We start from the raw sequence: 25,294 nt of genomic DNA, 5'->3' as shown, positions 1-25,294 counted from the left end.
GATTTGCACTAGATCCACTGTTCTTCACAGCTTGTATAAATGATCTTTCAACGACTTTAAAGGGTAGTTCAAAAACTGTAATGTTTGCTGATGATGCAAAACTATAAAACTTGGGCATTACACTGTTAAAACTTAGTAACTGACACTGTTTGATCAGTATTTGTGCTACATTGTAATAACATAATCATGATGATCTCTGCTATGAGATAATACTAATGTTGATCAGATTGTGTCAGTTAATAAGTTTTAAAGCCATAACATATTATTTTTATAGCCTTTGTTCTTCTTGACTGGTTATGAATGATGTAAGGATATTTTACCTGTTTGCTCTGTATGGATCTTGTCAGGGTTTTTTTTTTTTTTTTTTTTATTATTTTTTTTTATTTTTATTGATGTGTTGAGCCACTGTGGCAGAATGCACTAAGCAAGAATGTTTTTATGATATGATGACGGCTTGCATGTAGCTGAAACTAGTAATCAAACTAAAAATTTATTTGTGAACTTGATTTTGAGGCTTTTCACTCTAAATATAAAAATTACAACAAATTGCTTGTCTCCAACATTGAAAATGTCAACAACCATGTTATTGTATTCAGTCTAGATGGCAGCTAAACAGGTTTACAACTGGTTGGTCTCAATCTCATAAATACTTGCAGGGGCCTGAAGTAGACATTAATCATGAAGCTCAATTTAGTTTTGCACCAAGGATTTTCTCTTTTTATTTGTAAGTACTTTAATCACAATGACGACATGTATTTAAAGAAACATTTGTTTTATTCTTGAAATGTGTACTTGTGGGAATTCTGAAGCTTAATTACCCCTTTAATTTAAAAGATGTTTAGCTACAAAGAAAATATAAAACTTCCTGCCAGATTAAAACTGTGTGCCCGACCAAGACTCGAACTCTGGACCTTTGCCTTTCACGGGCAAGGTCCCGAGTTCGAGTCTCGGTCGGGCACACAGTTTTAATCTGCCAGGAAGTTTCATATCAGCGCACACTCCGCTGCAGAGTTAAAATCTCACTCTGGAAAGAAAATATAATTTTGTAAGAACAATCTTTAATGAACTTCTTTGCAATCTAGGAGAAAGGTGTGAAGAAGAAGGAGAAAAGAAGAAGAAGAAGAAGAGGAACAAGAAGTGATATTGTAGACAAAAATACATCTACAGAAGTAAATCGAAATATGCCTCATATCATTCATCAGTTTCCTGCCAGTTTTTATTACTATCACTTCCAGATGGTACTGTTTGTATCTGTTGTGTAGATTAATTTCCCTTGTTTGAAATTTTTTGATAAATGTAGTCACACACTAAAACAGTGATTCATATATCAAACAGGAAATCTGTTATTGAAGATGGGAACTGTATAAATAATTTAACAGCACTTGAGTGCTGAAGCTCGCAGGGTGACAATGCTCTTATCTCATGACTAAAATCAGTTCATCAATATATCTTAAATATCTACCAGTGAATAATGATGTATGCTTTAGAAACACTATTCCAAAAATCTGATACTCAGTCTTATTTCAGTACAATGAGACTGCTTTTCTAATAAAGGTTTTTCTAAATTACTAGCACTTGCAACTTCGAGAAATTCACTTTCATTTCAATCTCTGTTCTGTGGCTTTAGCCTGCACCATTAGCAGTTGAGTAACTGAATACGGTAAAAATAACAGAAAAATATTCTATACCTTGGTGACTGTTCAAAAACAGTGTAGTTAACTCATTTTTCACAGAATATCAGTTACAGTCTTTATTTTACAGTTATGGGACAGCTTTATCTATTACAAATATGTAAATAGTAAGTTATTAAATTTGACAAAGGAGTTTATTGAATTTATGAGAAAAACAATCAACTTTCACATGTTATTGTCTTGTCTAAATGTAGTTCACAACGGAAAATGTGTAAAAAGTGTTTGTAACATTTCTTATTGATACTGATTGTGAAAAGTACACTGCAGCAAAGTAAAATATTGCAGAATTAATCTTCTGTAAATTGTAGTAAATATCTAGATTAAAAGAATGTTTGGAAACATATTATAATACACTACAGTCATCATTTGATTCATTATTTGTAATATTAGTAGGAACTTTCTCATCAGTTTACATTTCATATTTCCATATAAAATGTAAATGGATTTTTTTAAAAGTAGAGATCTTGTTGTTACTTTTTGTCAGAATTAACAGACTGTGAAGAACCAGACAGCTGCTTTGATTTTCCTTGAATGTTTGCAATTTGTGAGTCACTTATATTTAGAACATGAAAATACTGCCATTTTCTACCATATTTGACAAAAAATTTTATAACTTGTTCATACAAAAACTTCCGCTTATTGTTATCCATTTTCTTCCACATAGATAAATGGCTTAATATTATATTTCCTGTATCTATTGCATCTTCAGACAATAAGTTTCCTTCATAATTTAAAAACATGTCTAAGTAAGTTTTTAATTGTAGCATTACTTTATCTTCAGGCACCACAGAATATGTACTCATGGGTGCAGGGAGTGGGGTTTCCCAGTCTTTATCAACTACAGTTTTTTTAACAGTTCTTCTTGGTGAAGGCTCCTTCTCTTTTTTTGTATGAAGATCTAGTAGAAGATCATGCATTTCATCTAATTTGCTTCTGATACCTGTTTCATTAAATTGTGGTTTCTCAGATAAATAAAACTTTCTTGTTAGAGAACTCTGAATCACTGGCATTTGCTTCCTTTCACGTATTCCACTTAACCTCACTCTTCTGGCAGCCACATTGAAGTTAACATGTGTTAGCATTGTCAGCAGATCATATTTTTCACCATTTTTGTTTAGTTCACTACACAGCTCTTGGATGAACCAAGATCCCTCCTCAGTATCACGATATGCCACCCTACCTGGAAACAGAAACAAAATAGTGTTTATCTTTGATGTAGCCTCACATAAATTTCTACACACACTTTCTAAAATTAAGGGAAGTACAAAAACTCTCAACTATTACACAACTGCATAAATCTGCATTTTTGAACTGTTAATGTATAGTCTTTATATTGCTCATAAGTTGAAAGCACTCATTTTATTCTTCATAACACAGATTATAATGAGACTGGTTACCAATAGTGTTTGTTTCTGTTTCATAGGCAAAACTGAACAATTTCAACTGACAAATTCTGGTAAAAGTAATTAGCAATTCACAGGATGATTAGTAACATTCACTACCCAGAGAAAATATGATTTCTATACTCAGATCTGTGCTTTATATATTCTCATAATATTAAAAGCTCTCAAGCATAAGTGGATATGTGAATTACTAAATATGTGTATTTATGTGTACATGTCACTGGTCTAAATAGTGAAAATAGTTGCCAGAGCAGTGGTTATGGTGGATGCTGTATAGAAAACTAGTTAAGGCATCCATCATCAGGAACCACATGGAGCTCAAGAAGGTGTCTGCTCAAACTATGTGGATCTTGTGGGTTCAGCCATGGTGAGTGATAGTATGGTGACAATCATGTTCTGCATACAAGCTTCTGTGTACAGGCTGCACATGCACAGATCATCGTCTCAATTTCTGCACCGCTGGCCAATCAATAAGGGTGATGTGGGTCTAAATTCTTCATCTGTGCAATGCCCCAAAGTGATAAATGAAGTGACTGTAGCAGTTGCTGGTGTAGGGGCCCTGTAATGACCACCCTGTAGTGTACCAATTTGGTAGCAATCAGGCATATGTCATACTGCACACTGAGGTGACAATACAGCTAGTAGTGTCAGAAAGGAAGATGGGCATTCGCAGGAAGACAGTCTACTCACCGTCACTGGATGTGGCACAAGCTAACATAGAAGCTGTCACAAAACCACCTAGTGGAAAATCTGGTTAGGAAAGTTCTGGTAGAATGTAAATAAATTAGGAGTAAAGGATACAACTTATGGAATAGTAGAAGTGTTGAGTCACTGACAAACACACAAGAAAGAATGAACCTTAAACCTAAATTATTTACTAAGTGCAAAATATATGCTATTGAAATTCATTTACATAACAAGCCAACTTCTGATATTTCCTTTGTGTAGAAATGAGATCATGTATGTCAGATAAATTCACATCAAAAATCTAGATCCTACTATTTTACATAAAATGTACATGTGATTTTCATACTGATGGTGTCAAGACTTGTGTGTGTGTGTCATATATATCACTTATTTACAAATGTGTGTGCCATAAAAATTTATCTTGTTTATATTATAGCATCAGTTGTAATCTACACATGTGCTTTGCAAATTTTGGCACAGATATCTAATTTCACACAATCATTGCCCCTAATTCCAGTGTGTATCTGTGTGAATAAAGTTATATTTTTTGGCAATTTTATAACATTTGTGTGTGTCGTGCATAGCTTAAGATTTTCATAGAAAATTAAAGGTTTACAGTTGCATATTCTACAAATATCAGGAGCAATGTGTGGTGCAAGAAATCATTGCTCCTTAATTACGGTGTGGGTATTTATGTACCAGTAACCAGTGCAATATTTTCGCTTTTTTTTTTTTTTTTTTTTTACTTGTTTTTGTGTTTATCCCTAGAAAGTGTTTCAAAGTGTATACCTATCATTTAAATATAGCTCTTATGAAGCTAGCTGCTGGGTGTGTTCTGCATATACTAAAAGTGTCAAATCATGCTACATTTAAACAACACTGTATGCTATCTGCATTTGTCATAAATTTCCACTATTTTTGCGTTTGTTACTTTAGTTTGTTAGTGATCATACCCCTGAAAAAAAAAAGTTTGAATGTCTAAGTTCTGAGTAGCTTCTTAAAGGGAACTTGTAATCTTTGTTGTAGGGTAACAGATCCAAAAATTAAAAGAGAATCAGAAAGTGGGGGTTCAAGTTATCAGTATACTATTCAGTAAAACATTGCACAGTCACAATGCAGCCACACTGTGAATGCTATTCTTGGGCAAGAGATGAAATAGAGCTATTCATAAGCAGATGAACATTTCCCTTATTGCTGTCCAGTAATTGGAAGCTACTGTGAATTGTTATGTTGAGAGGAGTACCAAGGGATACATGCAGATACCAAAGATGCCTAAAATACTATCCTCTACCTTGAGTACTGTCTCTTTTCAGAGATGTAGAGGGTATATTACCACTCATGCACTTGACTATGAATGGTGTGTCAGCAGTAGGTATAGCTGGCCTCTACAGGAGAGGCATGAACCCAAAAGAATTCAGGATATGACAACCCATCCCATTAATCAACAAGTTCAACATGCTGTCTTTCACTGAAATTGGAGGACAAATAGTGAATAATGGTACCCCTTAGGGAAATGGCAGTTAGTTAGTTAAATATGTCATAAATCATTTGAACTGTTCTTTTATCAAAATGATGTGGAATTAGCCAGTTTACAGGATATGTAGACATGACTAGTTTTAGCATTAATGAACATATTTTTCAGTCCTATTTATGCAGCTACATTTAAAGACTACTTTTTTAATAAAGGGTAGCAGTTTTTGAATAAAAATTTGTCTATAGAAAGAAGCTGCTCAGGTGGAATTATTTTAGGTTAGATTTAAAACTGAGCAAATTATCAAAACATAGTCTGCTATATATTGAACTCTTTTTCTGAACCACTGACAATTTTGATAATAGGTAATAAATGACATTTTTTCCTTAAGTGTTCCAGGTATGGAACTGTATTTCTCACTGAGTATACATGTTGTGATGGAGCAGTTGAAATTCCTAACTCCTTGAAGAGATACCTACAAGATAACCATGGGTTATCCTTACTGCTTGTTTCTGTGTAATCAATAGTTTCTTTCTAAGTGATGAGATACCACAGAAAATTTTCCATAATGCAATAATGAATGGAAAAATTCAAAATATGTTAGGAGATTGATTCATTTGTTTCCAAGACTACCACTTTCATGACCTCTGTGGTTTGTGTAGCTCAGCAAAATTCCTCTTTCAGTTCAAGTGTTCAACAAGGTGTGAACCCACAATGCTGGAGCATGCTGCTCTGTTTACCATTCATGTGCTACATTGATTGTTATTAGGAATATTTATTGCACAGGACAGAATACAGTGTGTTTTTTCTCAAAATTTAGGAAGACTCCATTGTAGGAGAACCACTTAATAATTCTCTGGAAAATATCAGTAAGTCTCTTCCATTGTTTTCGTTCTAATGGGATTTATTTGAGATCCCATTCATTATTTTTCCACAGTCTGTAAAGTTTTCTCTCCTTCCAACACTATTTGAATAATCCAGTGCACTTTTCGCACTCTGTTCATTAAGTATGATTTATACAAATTATTTATATAGCTATCAATTCAGTTCTTCTACCCCCCCCCACACACACACACACACACCAATGAACCATGGACCTTGCCGTTGGTGGCGAGGCTTGCGTGTCTCAGCGATACAGATAGCCGTACTGTAGGTACAACCACAACGGAGGGGTATTTGTTGAGAGGCCAAACAAATGTGTGGTTCCTGAAGAGGGGCAGCAGCCTTTTCAGTAGTTGCAAGGGCAACAGTCTGGATGATTAACTGATCTGGCCTTGTAACACTAACCAAAACGGCGGCCTTGCTGTGCTGGTACTGCGAATGGCTGAAAGCAAGGGGAAACTATGGCCGTAATTTTTCCCGAGCGCATGCAGCTTTACTGTATGGTTAAATGATGATGGCGTCCTCTTGGGTAAAATATTCCGGAGGTAAAATAGTCCTCCATTCAGACCTCCGGGCGGGGACTACTCAAGAGGATGTCGTTATCAGGAGAAAGAAAACTGGCATTCTACGGATCGGAGCATGGAATGTTAGATCCCTTAATCGGGCAGGTGGGTTAGAAAATTTAAAAAAGGAAATGGATAGGTTAAAGTTAGATATAGTAGGAATTAGTGAAGTTCGGTGGCAGTAGGAACAAGACTTCTGGTCAGGTGAGTACAGGGTTGTAAACACAAAATCAAATAGGGGTAATGCAGGAGTAGATTTAATAATGATAGGAAAATAGGAATGCGGATAAGCTACTACAAAGAGCATAGTGAACACATTATTGTGGCCAAGATAGATACGAAGCCCACACCTACTACAGTAGTACAAGTTTATATGCCAACTAGCTCTGCAGATGACGAAGAAATTGAAGAAATATATGATGAAATAAAAGAAATATTCAGATAGTGAAGGGTGACGCAAATTTAATAGTCATGGGTGACTGGAATTCGGTAATAGGGAAAGGGAGAAAAGGGAACGTAGTAGGTGAATATGGATTGGGCCTAAGAAATGAAAGAGGAAGCCGCCTGGTAGAATTTTGCACAGAGCACAACTTAATCATAGCTAACACTTGGTTCAAGAATCATAAAAGAAGGCTGTATACATGGAAGAAGCCTGGAGATACTGACAGGTTCCAGATAGATTATGTAATGGTAAGACAGAGATTTAGGAACCAGGTTTTAAATTGTAAGACATTTCCAGGGGCAGATGTGGAGGCTTATCTCACTAAGGGGTAAGATAGATACTGCCTACTGGAAAATTAAAGAGACCTTTGGAGATAAGAGAATCACTTGCATGAACATCAAGTGCTCAGATGGAAACCCAGTTCTAAGCAAAGAAGGGAAAGCAGAAAGGTGGAAGGAGTATATAGAGGGTCTATACAAGGGCGATGTACTTGAGGACAATATTATGGAAATGGAAGAGGATGTAGATGAAGATGAAATGGGAGATACGATACTGCTTGAAGAGTTTGACAGAGCAGTGAAAGACCTGAGTTGAAACAAGGCCCCGGGAGTAGACAACATTCCATTAGAACTACTGACGGCCTTGGGAGAGCCAGTCCTGACAAAACTCTACCATCTGGTGAGCAAGATGAATGAAACAGGTGAAATACCCTCAGACGTCAAGAAGAATATAATAATTCCAATCCCAAAGAAAGCAGGTGTTGACAGATGTGAAAATTACCGAACTATCAGCTTAATAAGTCACAGCTGCAAAATACTAACATGAATTGTTTACAGACGAATGGAAAAACTAGTAGAAGCCGACCTCAGGGAAGATCAGTTTGGATTCTGTAGAAATGTTGGAACACGTGAGGCAATACTGACCCTACAACTTATCTTAGAAGCTAGATTAAGGAAGGGTAAACCTACGTTTCTAGCATTTGTAGACTTAGAGAAAGCTTTTGACAATGTTCACTGGAATACTCTCTTTCAAATTCTGAAGGTGGCAGGGTTAAAATACAGGGAGCGAAAGGCTATTTACAATTTGTACAGAAACCAGATGGCAGTTATAAGAGTCGAGGGACATGAAAGGGAAGCAGTGGTTGGGAAGGGAGTGAGACAGGGTTGTAGTCTGTCCCCAATGCTATTCAATCTGTATACTGAGCAAGCAGTAAAGGAAACAAAAGTTGTATTCGGAGTAGGTATTAAAATCCATGGAGAAGAAATAAAAACTTTGAGGTTCGCCGATGACATTGTAATTCTGTCAGAAACAGCTAAGGACTTGGAAGAGCAGTTGAATGGAATGTATAGTGTCTTGAAAGGAGGATATAAGATGAACATCAACAAAAGCAAAACGAGGATAATGGAATGTAGTCGAATTAAGTCGGGTGATGCTGAGGGAACTAGATTAGGAAATGAGACACTTAAAGTAGTAAAGGAGTTTTGCTATTTGGGTAGCAAAATAACTGATGATGGTCAAAGTAGAGAGGATATAAAATGTAGACTGGCAATGGCAAGGAAAGTGTTTCTGAAGAAGAGGAATTTGTTAGCATCAAGTATAGATTTAAGTGTCAGGAAGTCATTTCTGAAAGTATTTGTATGGAGTGTAGCCATGTATGGAAGTGAAACATGGACGATAAATAATTTGGACAAGAATAGAATAGAAGCTTTTGAAATGTGGTGCTACAGAAGAATGCTGAAGATTAGATGGGTAGATCACATAACTAATGAGGAAGTATTGAATAGGATTGGGGAGAAGAGAAGTTTGTGGCACAACTTGACTATAAGAAGGGATCGGTTGATAGGACATGTTCTGAGGCATCAAGGGCTCACCTATTTAGTATTGGAGGGCAGCGTTGAGGGTAAAAATCGTAGAGGGAGACCAAGAGATGAATACACTAAGCAGATTCAGAAGGATGCAGGTTGCTGTAGGTACTGGGAGATGAGGAAGCTTGCACAGGATAGAGTAGCATGGAGAGCTGCATCAAACCAGTCTCAGGACTGAAGACCAGAACAACAACAACAAGTTCTTCTAAAAGAGTAACAAGACAACACAATCAAATTTGTTGGAAAGATCACAAAAAATACCATCTGGTGATAGTTTATCATTTAAGGTTTATATTAGATGATGAGTGAATGTATGAATAGCATACTCAGTTGAGCATCCCATCTAGAATCCAAACTGTGATATGCCAAGTAAATTGTTTCTACTTAAATGTGGAACTATTCTTTAGTACATTACTTTTTTGGATATTTTGTATTAAGATGTCAGTAAGGAAATTTGATGATAATTATTTACATCTTTCTTGTCACCTATCTCAAGAAGAGGTTTAATAGTTGCTTATTTTAGTCTGTCTCAAAAAATTCTGTACCAGTGAAAGTTACAATAACTTTTCAGAATTCTGTTTGAAATTCAATCAACACTATTTGAGCTTTTGGGTTTTATAAATTTTATAGTTATATTAATTTCTGAGAAGTATGCTGGTGCTACTTCCAGTTCCCTTAAGTTTTGTGAAATAACTTTTTAATATATTCTTTTCTTTCTTCAACTGAATCATTTAATTCTGTTTTTACTGCTACATTTACAAAGTGATTATTAAAAATACTCACGCCTTGTGAATATCTGTCACAACATTTTCAATTAGTTTAATTGATACAGTATCTTGGGTTGATATCCCATATTGCTTGAATCATATTATTAGCATTATGAATTTTTATCAGATGTGCACACTTCTGGACATTGAATTTCACACTAGCATCTTCTTCCATCTATTTTATTTATTTGTTTTCATTTATTTATCCATCCATAGACAACAGATATTGTATGAATGTTCTCCAATTGTACATGTAAATTTTATACAAAAGCATTACAAGGAAATGTAATATAGGCCCTACTGTTCATTTTATTAACTTAAAACAGATTAAAACAATTTGAAAAAGATTTACAAAAGTTTGGTTCTTCATGACAATATAGTACCAAAACACTTACAGTTTTACCTCTCCAAGGATTCTACTGCACATACATAACAAAGATATGGAAACTCACTCTACACCAATATGACAATAGAGTTCATATTTTCCATTCCGATGTTAACACTTCCTCCAAAGAAAAATATAAAAGTGAGTGCTGAATTTCATATGGATTTAATCTTCTGTACTCCAATTCTTTCACACAGCATGTCGAGTTGGACGGTTTGCAATGGCTTTGTTAGTGTATCAGCTAATTGGTTAGAACCATTTATATCTACTAATCCGTGGTTCCCGTTCAAGAATGTTTCCTTGATGTAGAAGTGACAGACTTGTATGTGCTTCATCTTTTGAGGATATTTTGGATTTTTAGACAGCTTCACTGTACTTGTATTGTCAACATAAAGTGTAGGAGGTTTCACTTGTTTGGAAGCTCAATCATTTTATACAGCAATGTTTTCAGCCAGACGAATTTCTTTGCTCCTTGTTTGCTGACATTTTTTATCCTTCTATAGTGGATATAGCCACTGTCTTTTGTAATTGACAGGTCCACGATACAGCTCCGTGAATGAGAATCATGACAACAGCTGTCAACCATCTCATGTACTTGTCAACATCATAATCAGGATCACTGTAGAACTTTAAACCTTAATTGTACTTGTAGATAATTTCATAATCCATTGTATTCTTCAGGTACCTAAAAATTCATTTTTCTTGATTCCAGTTTCGAACTGTAAGACCTTCAATGGCTCTAGCTGCTTTGTTTACTGCAAAAGAAATGTCCAGAGACTGTAGTCAAACACATCAGACAGCTCACTACCTCACAATAATGTGTACCTAATTGTTGTGCAAACTCTATTAGACTCAGACACTCCAAATATTTCTGGAATTTCCTTTGTACAGTCCTTTTGATTTACTACTATCAACCTATCTTCATTTTGCTGTATCTTCATACCCAAAAAGTTGTTGAGACACTCTCTAGTTGTGTGGATCTTCAGCTCCAACATTTTCATGAGCTCTTCAATACCTGCTTTGTTGCTGCCCACAACTAAGCCATCACCGACATAAATTGTGACATATGAACAGTTCTTGTTGCTCCAATGGTCGAAGAGATGGATCAGCACGACTGGTTTTAAATCCAGCTTTTGTCATGAAGTCTATAAAACATTGTTGCAAAAAATGCAGTGCCCACTTGAGACCATACAGACATTTCTTCAGTAAACACACACATCCAGTATCATCTTCAAAGACTTCAGGTTGTCCCATATGTACATCTTCATTGGTTACAACAATTAGAAAAGCTTTTTTTAAATGTGAAACTGGTCAGGCTTCATTTTCTTTGCAGCAGCCAATATCAACAGTATTTGAATAGCATCATAATGTGCAACAAGGCTGCATGTTTCTTCACAGTCAGTTTCCTGCTGCTGTATGGTCCTTTGCCCATAGGCCAACCCTCAAAGCTAAGTTTCGTAATTTTTTTGAGTAAAGCCCATCAATTCTGCAAAATCTATGCACCACTTAGACATTCAACTAACACACAAGTAATATTCTCCATCAGGGGCTTCAGTTCTTCACGAATGGCCTCTATACTGCAAAGCTTCAGTATATGAACTTGGATCATAGTCCCTGATGATAGTAGTTCTAGCCATGAACACACAACCTCTACTGGTCATCCATTCTGGCTATTTCTTTTATGTTCATTTCTTTGTTTCACACTTAATACTTGACTTCCTCCAGAACTTGACATCATATCCTAATCTTTTTCCTCTTCACTTAAACCTTCTGTCATCTTGTCATGGATGAGATTTTCTGATTCTTTTTTCTCATCAGATATCTGATTAGGTGGACTCTGTTGAACAGTTTCATAATGAGCAGCTTAAGATTCAGTAACATTGGTGTGCAGAATCTACATCTACATCTACATGGATACTCTGCAAATCAAATTTAAATGCCTGTTAGAGGGTTCATCAAACCACTTTCACAATTCTCTATTGTTCCAAACTCGTATTGCGTGCAGAAAGAACAAACACCTTTATCTTTCTGTACACTATCTGATTTCCCTTATTTTATCATGGTGTCAACAAAATACTTTCACATTCGGAGGAGAAAGTTGGTGACTGGAATTTCATGAGAAGATTCTACTGCCATGAAAAATGCCTTTGTTTTAATGGCGTCTACCCCAAATCATGTATCATTTCAGTGACACTCTCTCCCCTATTTTGCAATAATACAAAACATGCTGCCCTTCTTTGAATTTTTTTTATGTACTCCATCAATCCTATCTGGTTTACGTTTCATTAAGTAGGAAGACACTTGCGGGAGACGCAGCGACTAGTACACTTGTTTCAGGGATGCCATCGAGACCGTACTTCAGCTTAAACAGCTGTAGAAGATACAAAGAGAGGTGCATCTGTCCCCTTAGTGGATTGGTACAGTCGGCCTTTGGCCATGGAGCAGTGCGGTGCGTTACGTCCCGGCCACTCTGTGTGGGCGCAGCCCCGAATCCTCCCGCGGTCAGAAAAATGGTACCGTATCCCCGTATCCTCCCAAGCCTACAAGAGTCTGAAAAACGATGGGACCGAATCCTCCCGTTTGAAGCAGTTAACAGTTCTAAACTTTATGAATACTCCAAGCAGGCAAAGGAAAGCATATGAAGTTACAGTAGGCCATGCGGCAGTATTCTAAAAGAGGACGGACAAGCATAGTTTAGGCAGTCTCATTAGTGGATCTGTTACATTTTCTAAGTGTCCTGCCAATAAAACACATTCTTTGGTTAGGCTTCCGCACAACATTTTCTGTGTGTTCCTTCCAATTTAAGTTGTTTGTAATCGTAGTTCCTAGGTATTTAGTTTAATTTACAGCCTTTAGATTTGACAGATTTATTGGGTAACTGAAGTACCAAAGCTTAACGGATTCCTACTATCTCTCATGTGGATGACTTCATACTTTTCATTATTTAGGATCAATTGCCAATTTTTGCAGCATATAGATAGCTTTTCTAAATCATTTTGCAATTTGTTTTGATCTTCTGATGAGTTTATTAGTCAATAAACGACAGCATCATCTGCAAACAACCTAAGATGGCTGTTCAGATTGTCTCCCAAATTGTTTATATAGATAAGGAACAGCAAAGGGCCTATAACACTACCTTGGGGAATCACTTCCGATTTACTTGCTACTTTCCATCAATTACTATGAACTGTGACCTCTCAGACAGGAAATCACGAATCCAGTCAAACAACTGAGATGATATTCCATAAGCATGCAATTTCATTACAAGCTGCTTGAGTGATACAGTGTCAAAAGCTTTCTGGAAATCTAGAAATGCGGAATTAGTCCAAAATCCCTTGTCAATAGCACTCAACACTTCATGTGAGTAAAGAGCTAGTTATGTTTCACAAGAATGATGTTTAAATTCATGTGGACTGTATGTCAATAGACCATTTTCTTCAAGGTAATTTATAATGTTCGAACACAGTATATGTTCCAAAATCCTGCTGCATATTGATGTTAATGATATGGGCCTATAATTTAGTGGATTACTCCTACTAACTTTCTTGAATATTGGTGTGACCTGTGCAACTTTCCAGTCTTTGGGTACAAATCTTTCATCGAGCGAATGGTTGTATATGATTGTTAAGTTTGGAGCTACTGCATCAACATACTCTGAAAGGAATCTAATTGGTATACAGTCTGGACCAGAAGACTTGCTTTTATTAAGTGAATATCTACTTCTATGTTACTCATGTTGGCAGCTGTTCATGATTCAAATTCTGGCATATTTATTTCATCTTCTTTGGTGAAGGAATTTTGGAAGGCTGTGTTTAGTAACTCTGCTATGGCAGCACTGTCCTCAATAGTGTCTCCATTGCTATAATGCAGAGAAGGCATTGATTGTGTCTTTCCACTAGCATACTTCACAAATGACCAGCATCTCTTTGGATTTTCTGCCAGGTTTTGAGACAAAGTTTTGTTATGGAATTTATTATAAGCATCTCGCATTGAAGTCCACTCTAAATTTTGAGATTCTGTAAAGGATCACCAATCTTGGAGATTTTGCATCTGTTTAGATTTGGCATGATTTTTTCATTGTTTCTGCAACAGTGTTTTGTCCCATTTTGTGTACCATGGAGGATCAGATCTGTTATTTGTTAATTATTTGATATAAATCTCTAAGTTGCTGCTGATACTATTTCTTTGAATTCAAGCCACATTTGGTCTATACTTACATTGTTAATTTGAAAGGAATGGAGACTGTCTCTCAGGAAAGCATGAAGTGAATTTTTATCTCATTTATTGAAAAGGTATATTTTTTGTTTATTTTTGAAGGATTTGGGTGTTAAAGTATTCTATCTTGCTATGACAATCCTGTGTTCATTAATCCCTGTATCCATTTTGATGTTCGTTATTAACTCAGGATTATATGTTGCTAAGAGGTCAATTGTGTTTTCACAACCGTTTACTATTTGCATGGATTCATGAACTAACTGCTTGAAATAATTTTCAGAGAATGTGTATAGCACAATTTCAGATGATGTTTTATGCATACCTGCAGAATTAAACATATTTTTGCCAACATATTAACGGTAAATTAAAGTCACTACTAACTGTAATCGTATGAGTCGGGTACGTGTTTGAAATCAAACTCAAGTTTTCTTTGAATGTTTCAGCAATTGTACATCTGAATTATCTGAACTGGGAGGTCAGAAAAAGGATCAAATTATTATTTTATTCCGGTTGCCAACAATGACCTCTGCCCATACTAACTTACAGGAACTATCTACTTCAATTTCGCAGCAAGATAAACTACTACTAACAGCAACAAACACTCCACTGCCAACTGTGCTTAGTCTATCCTTTTGGAACACCATTAGGTTCCTCACAAAAATTTTGGCTGAGCTCATCTCTGGTTGTAGTCAGTTTTCAGTGTCTATAACAATTTGGGCTTCAGTACTTTCTATTAGCACTTGGAGCTCTGGTGCCTTCCCAACACAGCTATGAGAATTTACAACTGTTATACCAATGGTTGCTGTATCTACATTCTTCCTGTATTCAGCCTGCACCCTTTGTGAGTGAAGCACTTTTTGTTTTCTCCTGAGACCTTCTAAACTAAAAAAACCACCCATTCTAGGCCACACAGTCCTTGCTACCTGTGTAGCTGCCTCCTGCATATCATGGACTCCTGTATACAATTTTAACCTTGAATTTTAATGTGACTTAGTACAATCTTCCTTTGAGATGAAACCCAGACCCTAAAGCTGTCTCTGTCATTTACTTATCCAGCCAGATGTTCAAGCACAGCCTTGTCATCAAACTTTGAATGAAAATTCTTGTTCACATGTTCATAACAATCAGTTCCAAAGATTCTCACGTGATACAGGTTGCCTATTGCTCATCCATATCCAAGGCTGGTTTAAGACCCAAGTGATACACATTGATGCTTATGGCATGAAGCTAAGAGGGGCTCTAAAGGTGCTACAGTTGTAAGATTTTTATACACAAGATACTACCATTAGTACTGCTTGGGGCACCAAGCTGAAAGGATCACCAGGAGCCCACAACTGCAAGATTTGTATACATTGTATATAACATAACAAATACTAGCAAAACCTCACATGGGTGAAAGTGTATGATGGAAAATGGGAGAAGGGAGGGGGAAGGAGATGCCAAATGTGAAGTCACTTGCATATGGAAATGTTCTCAAAACCATCCCTGTCCATACTACAGTTTATAAGAAGTTTTTTTTACGGCAGAGTACTTCCTACTGTGATTCAAAAGTTATGTACTAGTATGCTTGCTTCTGCCCACAGTTCTTTTGGCATTTTACTATGGTTCAACAAAGAATGTGCACCCTCCACGATATAGTAACCACCGCAACATAGTTTTTGTGTGGTGTGCAGGGTGGCTGTGCTCTATGCCTCTGTTTTCCTGTACTGTATACATCAAGAACATAGTCACCACAGACATCATGACCAGTTAGCATTTCCCCACTCACTTTGTCTTCAGTTATAGCGTTTATTCAACTATATTTGAATTTTAACAATTCCTGTCTGTGAGCCAACATTCTTACACCTGAAACTTCCTGGCAGATTAAAAATCGGGACCTTTGCCTTTCGAGGGCAAGTGCTCTACCAATTGAGCTACCCAAGCACGACTCATGACCTGTCCTCACAGCTTTACATCCACCAGTACCTCATCTCCTACCCTCTAAACTTCACAGAAGCTCTCCTGCAAAACTTGGAGAACTAGCATTCCTGGAAGAAAGGTTATTGCGGAGACATGGCTGGGGAATGTTTCCAGAATGAGATTTTCACTCTGCAGTGGAGTGTGTGCTGATATGAAACTTCCTGGCAGGTTAAAACTGTGTGCTGTACTGAGACTCATGACCCATGCTCAAGCTTTACTTCTGCCAGTACCTCATCTCCTACCTTCCAAACTTCACAGAAGCTCTCCTGCAAAACTTGCAGAACTAGCACTCCTGGAAGAAAGGATACTGTGGAGACATGGCTTTGCCACAGCCTGGGGGATGTTTCTAGAATGAGATTTTCACTCTGCAAAGTGGTTAAAAATTATGGTTAGTAATGCTCTAGCCAAACAGCAGATATTATGGAGATAAACATTCAACTGTATGAAATACATAATTGAAACATAACACATATTTAGATGTTTTGAACAGAGTAAATTGTCTATAAAGTAAAAAATGGTTATTACAAAAGACTATAAAAGAAGATACAAAAGAGATAAAGTAATTATTATAAAAAAAGACTGTGACAATATGTAGCACAAAATGTATGAAATGGTTAATAAAAAAAAAAAAAAGAAACTTTAAGAGCTTTGGCCATTCTGAACATGACAACAAACATGACTTCATTCTAAGTAAGAAAATTGTAACATCTATGTGGGCCAAACTGATAGAATTCCATCCATAGTGGAATATGTATGGAATTCTAGGAGGCTGTTATAACATTTTAGAGTGCTGATCAGGTATTTAAAAACTGAATCCAGTGAGGCATTGAGCAGTGCAATAACTGATGCTGTGTATCATGTTCTTCACTAAACGTTTGCACACTTAGTTGTTGCATATAAACCTCATAATTTAAAGAATAAACAATGGAATACTACCTTTGATACCTCTAGTTGTATAGTTACACAATGTTAAAATGTTCAGTTTATGTTCTTACAATTAGCAAAGTGAATAAAGGTTATTTAGAGACTGCAGTTACAACTACATTTTCAATGTGCAAACTTGCCACACTAAAGCATTGTGAACCAATTTAAACACAAATAATACTCAATATACTTTGATAATGAACACAACTTCTGCATGAGGCTGAACAGCCATCTTATCTGCTACAGAATGCATATTTATAAAACGTAAGTACCTCTTAAGTGTTTATAAATGATCAGAAAGCTTAGATGAGAGAGTAGTTGCAATGCACTTTAAATCTTGTTGAGGTTCAAGATGAATATTCAGTACTTGTGGTCAACTTTGACCAGTGATGTAATATTAATGGCTTGTGTCAGATCACCTTATGGTCCATATTTTCACAGTTTGTTTGTTAGTTGGTGAAACCCATGAATATCTAAGCAAAAAAATTACAGAAATACAATTTATAGTCTCTGTGTTTAACAGTAGCACTTGTCTTAAATACTCTCATGACAAGACTACTTTTGCGCATTTATTTCTCTCTGAAAGTCACTTTCTAAGTTTAACATATTAATTTAATTAATGCAAAAAGTCAAATAGAAATCTAATGTCAATGGTTCTAAAAACTGAGTGTGTTTTAGAATCTCAAACTGCAGTGCAATTTAAATATTTCATATCTCAATAATAACTCAATCAGCAAGTTTAACAAGGGATAAAGAGGAACATTTGGCACTAGTCCTTGGATTTGACCTGTGACTGATCTGTAGTATAGCCTGAGTTCTAGGTTAGGTTGTGATTTTGTGAAACCATCAAATGTGTGTGTGTGTGGGGGGGGGGGGGGGGGAGCAGGGAACAACAATGTGGTTGTGGTGACAGACTGATCTGTAGCTTAGCCCAAGGTCTAGGTTCCATTGGCCTGTTACAGTTTGGCTATGAGTTGGTGATACCAACAAATGTGAAAGCAAAAAAAACTACTAGTTGTGATGGACTGATCTATGACAGTCTACTTGAAAAATATTGCCACTAATGTCATGTTATAGTTGCCATGTTGTTTATGACTTTTGTTGCATGTTTCCTAAGTCATATGTCAAATCCAAGGACTAGTGCTAAATACTCCTCTTTATCCATTGTTAAACTTGCATTTTGAATCATTATCAAGATATGAAATATTTAAATTGCATTGCAAGTTGAAATTCTAAAACACACTCGATTCTTAGAAGTGTTGTCATTAAAATTATATTTGAATTTTTGCACTATGAAATTAATATATTAAACTTAGAAAACGCCTTTCAGAGAGAAATAAATGTACAAAAGACTTTCACATAAGAGTTTTCCAGACAACTACTGGGGTAATGGTCACTGTACTGTTAAACACAGAGACTATAAATTGTATTTCTGTAATTAATGATCATTACATAAGTATGTAATCAGTACATGGAAATAATGAATATTTGTTTAGTTTTTATCATTTGTTTAATTTTTATCATAAATATTGTTTTCCATAACATAATGTTTGGCATTGTGTTATTCAGTTTGTTCATTCAGCTAATGAGTCATCACCTAGCATTCAATAAAACTAAACTCTGCACAAACAGGCCATGAAGGTCCAACAGTACTGGCCGGCTGCCATGTCATCCTCAGCTCACATGCGTCACTGGATGCAGATATGGCGGGGCACGTGGTCAGCACATTGCTCACCCAGCTGTATGTCAGTTTATGAGACTGGAGCCATTACTTCTCAATCAAGTAGCTCCTCAGTTTGCCTCACAAGGGCTGAGAGCACCCCGCTTGCCAATAGCACTTGGCAAACCGGATGGTCACTCATCCTAGTGCTAGCCCAGTCCAACAGTATTTAATGTTACTGATCGGATGGGAACCAGTGTTACCACTGCGGAATGGTCGTTGGTGCTCTAGCATTCAATGAGTGAAGTGAATATGTTAATTATCTGCATTGTACTTGTTAAAATTCAGTAGTTTACTCAGGGCCTATGTGAGTTGCTGATCTTTATGTGTCTAAAGATATAAATGTAAATGAAATAAAAATGAACGACAGTGTTGTGATAAATTATTATTAACTCTTTACAGAACCTAATAACCATCAGAAGGAGACTGGTGTAGATGAAAACCTATGAGATTTATTATGTGCTCAGTTTTGTAAATTTACACGATGACCTTCACTAACATCTACCGCTCCAATTCTATCACTGCGAGTAGGTGATCCATGACTTTGCAACACTGAATTTTTATGGTGAATAATCGCCAAGTTGTGTATGTTGTGTCCTATCATTCTTTTCATTTTGTATCTCATTCACTTAACATGGGATTCGCCTAAGTTGTGTATGTTGTGTCCTATCATTCTTTTCATTTTGTATCTCATTCACTTAACATGGGATTTTGAGGAACTTATTCTACGTATTCAAATTTTTAGTCCGTATTCATTGGATGAGAAATGGTTATATTTCATCCAGCCATACTGATTTAAGTTAACTGTGGTTATCCTAATGAATTTAATGTGAACTAATATCAGGATGACTTCTTTTATGACCTTGATTGGTTACAGTTGAGTTAGTTCCCTTTATCTTGAATGACCACTTTATCAATGGCGTTTTAGACTTTAATCTTTCATTCTTCTTTAAAATATGTAGAAACTTTCGACATCGTCATTTCTCTGAAACTTCCTATTAGTCCTTGTAAACTCCTTCCTATTTAGTCCCTACAGATATACCCTATGATTTAATATGATTTAAGCAAAACGAGATCCAATGTCATATTGTGAGTCATATTACAATAAACTCTTTTATGTAGTTATAACCTAATAGAACAACAAGAATAATCAAATTTTTTACAATATGCTGTCCAGCTGCATTATAGTGTAATAGGATAGATAAAAAAAAATCTACTCACCAAGCAGTAGCTGGAAAAGACACAGTATTAAAGTTTTCAAGCTTTCATGCCTAGTGGCTCCTTCCTCTGGAAGAAAGGGGAAGTGGGGTGATGGAAAAGGACTGATGAGGTTTAGGAGAAGGGGAAGAGTTCAGAAAGGTCACTCAGAATCCCAGAACAGAGGAGACTTACCAGATGGGATGAAAGCAAAGTCTCCCCCAATCTGGGGTTCTGGGTGACATTTCCAAATTCTACCCTTTTTCCTAAGCCTCACCAGTCCTTTTCCTGAACCCCTCTTTCTTCCCCTTCTGCCACAAGAAGGAGCCATTGGGTCAAAAAGGTTGCAAATTTCAATATTTTTATAAGCGTGTTCTCCCACCATTGCTTGGTAAGCAGATTTTTTATCTATCCAATTACATTATATTTTTGAAAATTGATTAATTCTATGTTGTTATTATGATTTCATGTACTAGAATAATTTAACATCTCTAGCAGAATTAAAATTTAACAAACCTTCGTATGTGCTGTAGAACACTAAAATATCTGCTTCCTCAGGAACTGAAAACACATTTGATTCAGAGGAATCTGCTTGAATGTTAATTGTTCCAGCAGCAACAGATGTTTTATCTCCTCTACATGCCTTGAGAAATAAAGCAAAGAATAATAAATTAGTTATGAACAGACAGGACATTTTTATGCAAAGAATAATAAATTAGTTATGAACAGACAGGACATTTTTATGCAAGTGTAAATCTGAGAAATGATATTTATAAGCAGTTTTTCTCATTTTGTCCACCTCTGGTAGCTGATTGGTCAGCACAATGGAATGTCATACCTAACGGCCCAGGTTTGATTCCTGGCTGGGTCGGAGATTTTCTCTGCTCAGGGACTGGGTGTTGTGTTGTCCTTATCATCATCATTTCATCCCCATCAATGCACAAGTTGCTGAAGTGGCGTCAACTTGACAGACATGCACCAAGCGAATGGTCTACCTGACTGGAGGCCCTTGTCACATGGCATTTCCATTTACCCGATTTAATTAAGCTACACTCTGTTAGCCTTGTTTTACTTATGTTAATGTTCATCTCACAACCTCTTCTGAAGACACCACCCATACCATTCAACTAATCATCTGATCCTGATATCTCTGACTGAATTACTATTTCATTGGTAAATCTTAAAGTTTTTTATTCTCACTGAATTTTAATTCCTTTCCAAGTATCTCTTTGGTTTCCTTTACTGGTTGGACATTGTACAGATTGAATAATGTGCAGCACAGGCTACAGCCCTATCTCACTCTTTTCACAATAGCTGCCTCCCTTTTATATCCATCAACTCTTGTAATTCAGTCTGGTTTATACACAGGTCATAGTTAGCGTTTCCCTCCTTGTATTTTATCCCTGGTAGCTACGGTATTCCATTATCATTATTTGATTTCATGTTGATACCTCTGTAGGCTACATACTTGACCTGAAATCCTGTTCTTCCTAGCACCACATTTCACTAATTCTCACTACATCCCTTCAACCAATCCATTTCTCTTTTCAAATTCTTTAAACTATCAATAAGTTTAAGGTGTCTAACATTCACTGACCCATAGAATAATAGATTCATTTTTTCTGATGACAACATCTCCTGAGTGCTCCCCACCTGGTGATCACAATGGAGGACTATTTTACTTACTTAATCAGAACAGGATGTTTTAATAGCTGTAGTTTCCCCTTGCTTTTTACCTGTCCTCAGCACCCACAAGCAACGCACTACTGGGGCTAATATTGCAAAGCCAGATCAATCTGTAATCCAGACTATTACCCCTAAATAATTGATTCTTGACAAAATAATGTAACTGGATGCATCAAAAATCAATTTTTGAACTCCACTCCTTTTCCTGAGATCACAGAGGGAGACCAAAAGATGAATACAGTAAGCAGGTTCAGAGAGATGCAAGTTGCAGTAGTAATTCCAAGATGAAGACGCTTGCCCAGGAAAGAATAGCATGGAAAGCTGCAACAAACCTGTCTTCAAACTGAAGACCATAACAACAGTAACCCCTTTTCCTAAACCTCTCCAGTTCTTTTCCTTCACCCCTCTTCCGTCCTCTTCAACCCTTCTGCTGGAAGAAGGAGCCACTGGCTCTGCAAGCTTGCATACCTGAAACCTTTTTTTTTATATGTGTGTTCTCCCAGCACCACTTGGTGAGTAGATTTTTTTATCTATCCTATTGCATTATATTGTCAAAGACTTTTACCCCTGTAACTACTAACTAGGCTGCTACCTCTCTGCACGAACCATATGTTAGTCTGACCTGTATACACCTACCACTCTGGCATAGCATGGCTATCTGCATTGTTGACGAACATGAACCAACTCACAATAACAAGGCATATGATTCGGGGGGAGAGAGAAACATCATATTCATTATACTGGGTGTTGCAAAGTCTTTGCATCAAACATCTAAGGGTGACAGATCACATCATTGGGTACAATTTTCATTAGTGTCAAAATGTTTGTTGATGCTTTTGAGCAATGCTAAGTCTCCTTTAGTATTTGCCAGCCCTGGGTTGACGAGATTTCACCAAAATAGTGGTGTCTACTAACCAGGTGAGCTGCATATTACCTACCTTGTAAACTGATAGACTGATTTTCAACAAGAAAACCTAAGGAATGAAAGTCTCTAAATGGAGAAAGACATCTTTCATGTGGAACAGACAACTGGATTATGGGCAACTCACAAGCCATGCACATGAAGCAGGGTCCCTATGCTGTGCTGCCTGTCTGGGGCATAGCTAATGCCAAAGATGCCTAGTGTCACCAGGAAGCATCAGCAAAATTTTGTCTCTAAAGAAAGTTGTTCCCCATGATGTAATATATCATCCCTAGATGTTTGATACAAAGACTTGATAACACCCTATACAAATAAGTTTTGTAAATGATTATTTCTTTCGGAGTTTTATATGTATAAGTAATTTTTACCTTGTAGAGTACTGTAATAACAAATAAATTTGTGGTGGGTGGCAGCAGAGTAATGTTTGAGAAAATTACCAGCACTGACATATGTATCATATGAAGGGCCGAGACAGAATTGATAAATGCTAAAAGTGAAACACAAACTCATATCCAAGAAAGGCTTATAAATATTTTTGGGGAAACTGCAATGGAAATCAGTGCATCTGCTCAATTTTTCACTTTGTGGAGCCTGCAGAGTGTATGCTGTTGACCGATCACAAGTATAGTGACTGATGTGCCACTGCAGTGATGACACCAAAACATCTGGTGTGCATATAACACTGTATGTAGTGACTGTTGAGTAGTACCAAATTGACTGATTTTAATATTTTCCCATCTGACTAAATTATGCACAGTGTGTACTTGCAAAACAAAACAAGGCAGCATCTTACCAAGAAATCTTAAAATATAGCTAACACTTCATAATTTAAAATGAATAATGAAAAAATATGATAAGGAGCATTATAACAAATGTTTCTCTGTTCTTACATATTATGGTGTTAATACCATAAGATACTGTTGTTATGTGCTTATTTACAACCACTCTTTCATGTAAGTATCCACAGTACATACAGCAGAAACTTTATGTAGTTGTACAATTATTTACACTATAAAATTTGTCATGAATTAAATAGACCTTTTGGATGCTCTTCTTGCTCATAATATCTTTTAGACTTTTTGTCAGACATTTTATTAATTTCTGCAGGAAATCTTAGTCTATGAGTAACATTTTCTGCAGAAAGTACATCTTTGTATAAAAGGACAATGGGCAAATGGTCTAAGCAAGCACTGGCCCTGCAGTGCATGTTGACAGACAGTGTACACAAGCCACATTGTCACCTTTATGTATGGGGATGCTGCACTCTCTGCTGAAGCACATAGAGAATGCAGGTTTACTTTTATAGCCATCACACGGGTATTTGTATGTAACAGCATTCTAAGATCAAAAGATTACTAAGGAAAAAAAGAGAGATATGATGATACAAAACTACTTTTGACAAGTTTATAGATACATAAATGGGGATGCCAATATTTGGACCATTACTAATAAAGAACAAAATCAGCCACATATAACCACTTTCTAGAATCATCTGAAAAGCATTTATGCAAGACCGAGCTTATTCTTTAGTAGGAATGGTTCAAATATTCCTTTTCTGGACTACAAAAGATATTTTTTTTTTTTTGTGTTACTGCTGATGGAGTTTCCCCATATTGTAATTTCTGATGTTCACATATGATTTAATCCATTATGCTGCATGTCCACAAATGCCACATACTTTAAGTATTTCTACTGTAACAAAAGCTTTTGGTAGTCACTCTCACTAAACTGCACTGTATTCTTTAAACCTTATTATGATGGAGGACCTCAGTTCAGGGTGTTTTGCTCTTAAAAGTATCTCTCATTTTGTTTCCTTAAAGACAAAAGAGTTGGTTTATTTAACATATTTTCACCCCCTTTTTATTTTGTAGAACTATCTTATGGGGAAATCACCTAAAGGATAAGAATAATTGACTCATCTGAAGTGAGCACTAAGAATATTATGAGAAATATGAAGTGCATTCAGAAAGTAATGCAACACAATTTTTCTGAAAGTAGATTGGTTTTATTCAGGATTACAATACACCATATTATTGTCCACTCTTTTGGCTACAAAACCCTATTTTTCAGCATACTCTACATTCAGTGTGATGGTCTTATGTCACCTTACTGGGAGGGCCTGTATGCCCACATGACAGTACTTGTTGGTTGAGGTCAAAGCCAATGTCTTGCTGCACCAATAACCTCCACATCATCCACGCATTGTTCCCCACAGAGTGCATCCTTCATTGGCCAAACAGTTGGAAGCAGAACTGTGCAACATCTAGGCTGTAGGGAGGATGTCAGAACAGACCAATGAAATTTTTTGAGCTGCTCTTGGGTGCACAGACATTTGTGAGGCCTTGTGTTGTCATGGAAAAGGAGAAGTTGATAACAAACAAGCTGAAGCCTTTTCTTTAGTTTCCTGAGGGCAGCATAGCATTGTGTGGCCAGCTGGCAAATGGAAGATCAGACAGGTTTGCACAACCTTGTTGCAATGATTACTCGTACAGGACTCACTCAACAACTTACCATG

The 25,294-nt window shown here is 36.5% G+C and overlaps 1 protein-coding gene across 1 annotated transcript in view; it reads right to left on the bottom strand.

Moving 5' to 3' along the window:
- Positions 1-1,982: 1,982 nt before the first annotated feature.
- The window catches only part of LOC126237255 (caspase-1-like), a 101,982-nt gene continuing 78,670 nt past the window's right edge, over positions 1,983-25,294 (bottom strand). The window contains exons 5-6 of the mRNA XM_049947172.1: positions 20,688-20,814; positions 1,983-2,871 (exon numbers count right to left, since the gene is read on the bottom strand). Coding sequence (XP_049803129.1) covers positions 2,162-2,871; positions 20,688-20,814 — 837 coding nt within the window. The 3' untranslated portion in view covers positions 1,983-2,161. The remainder of the gene's footprint in view (positions 2,872-20,687; positions 20,815-25,294) is intronic.

This window comes from Schistocerca nitens, chromosome 2 (assembly GCF_023898315.1).
Source record: "Schistocerca nitens isolate TAMUIC-IGC-003100 chromosome 2, iqSchNite1.1, whole genome shotgun sequence".
Classification (NCBI taxonomy): domain Eukaryota; kingdom Metazoa; phylum Arthropoda; class Insecta; order Orthoptera; family Acrididae; genus Schistocerca; species Schistocerca nitens.
The sequence above is the reverse complement of the archived record's forward strand: the minus strand, read 5'-3'. Positions and strand labels throughout refer to the sequence as shown.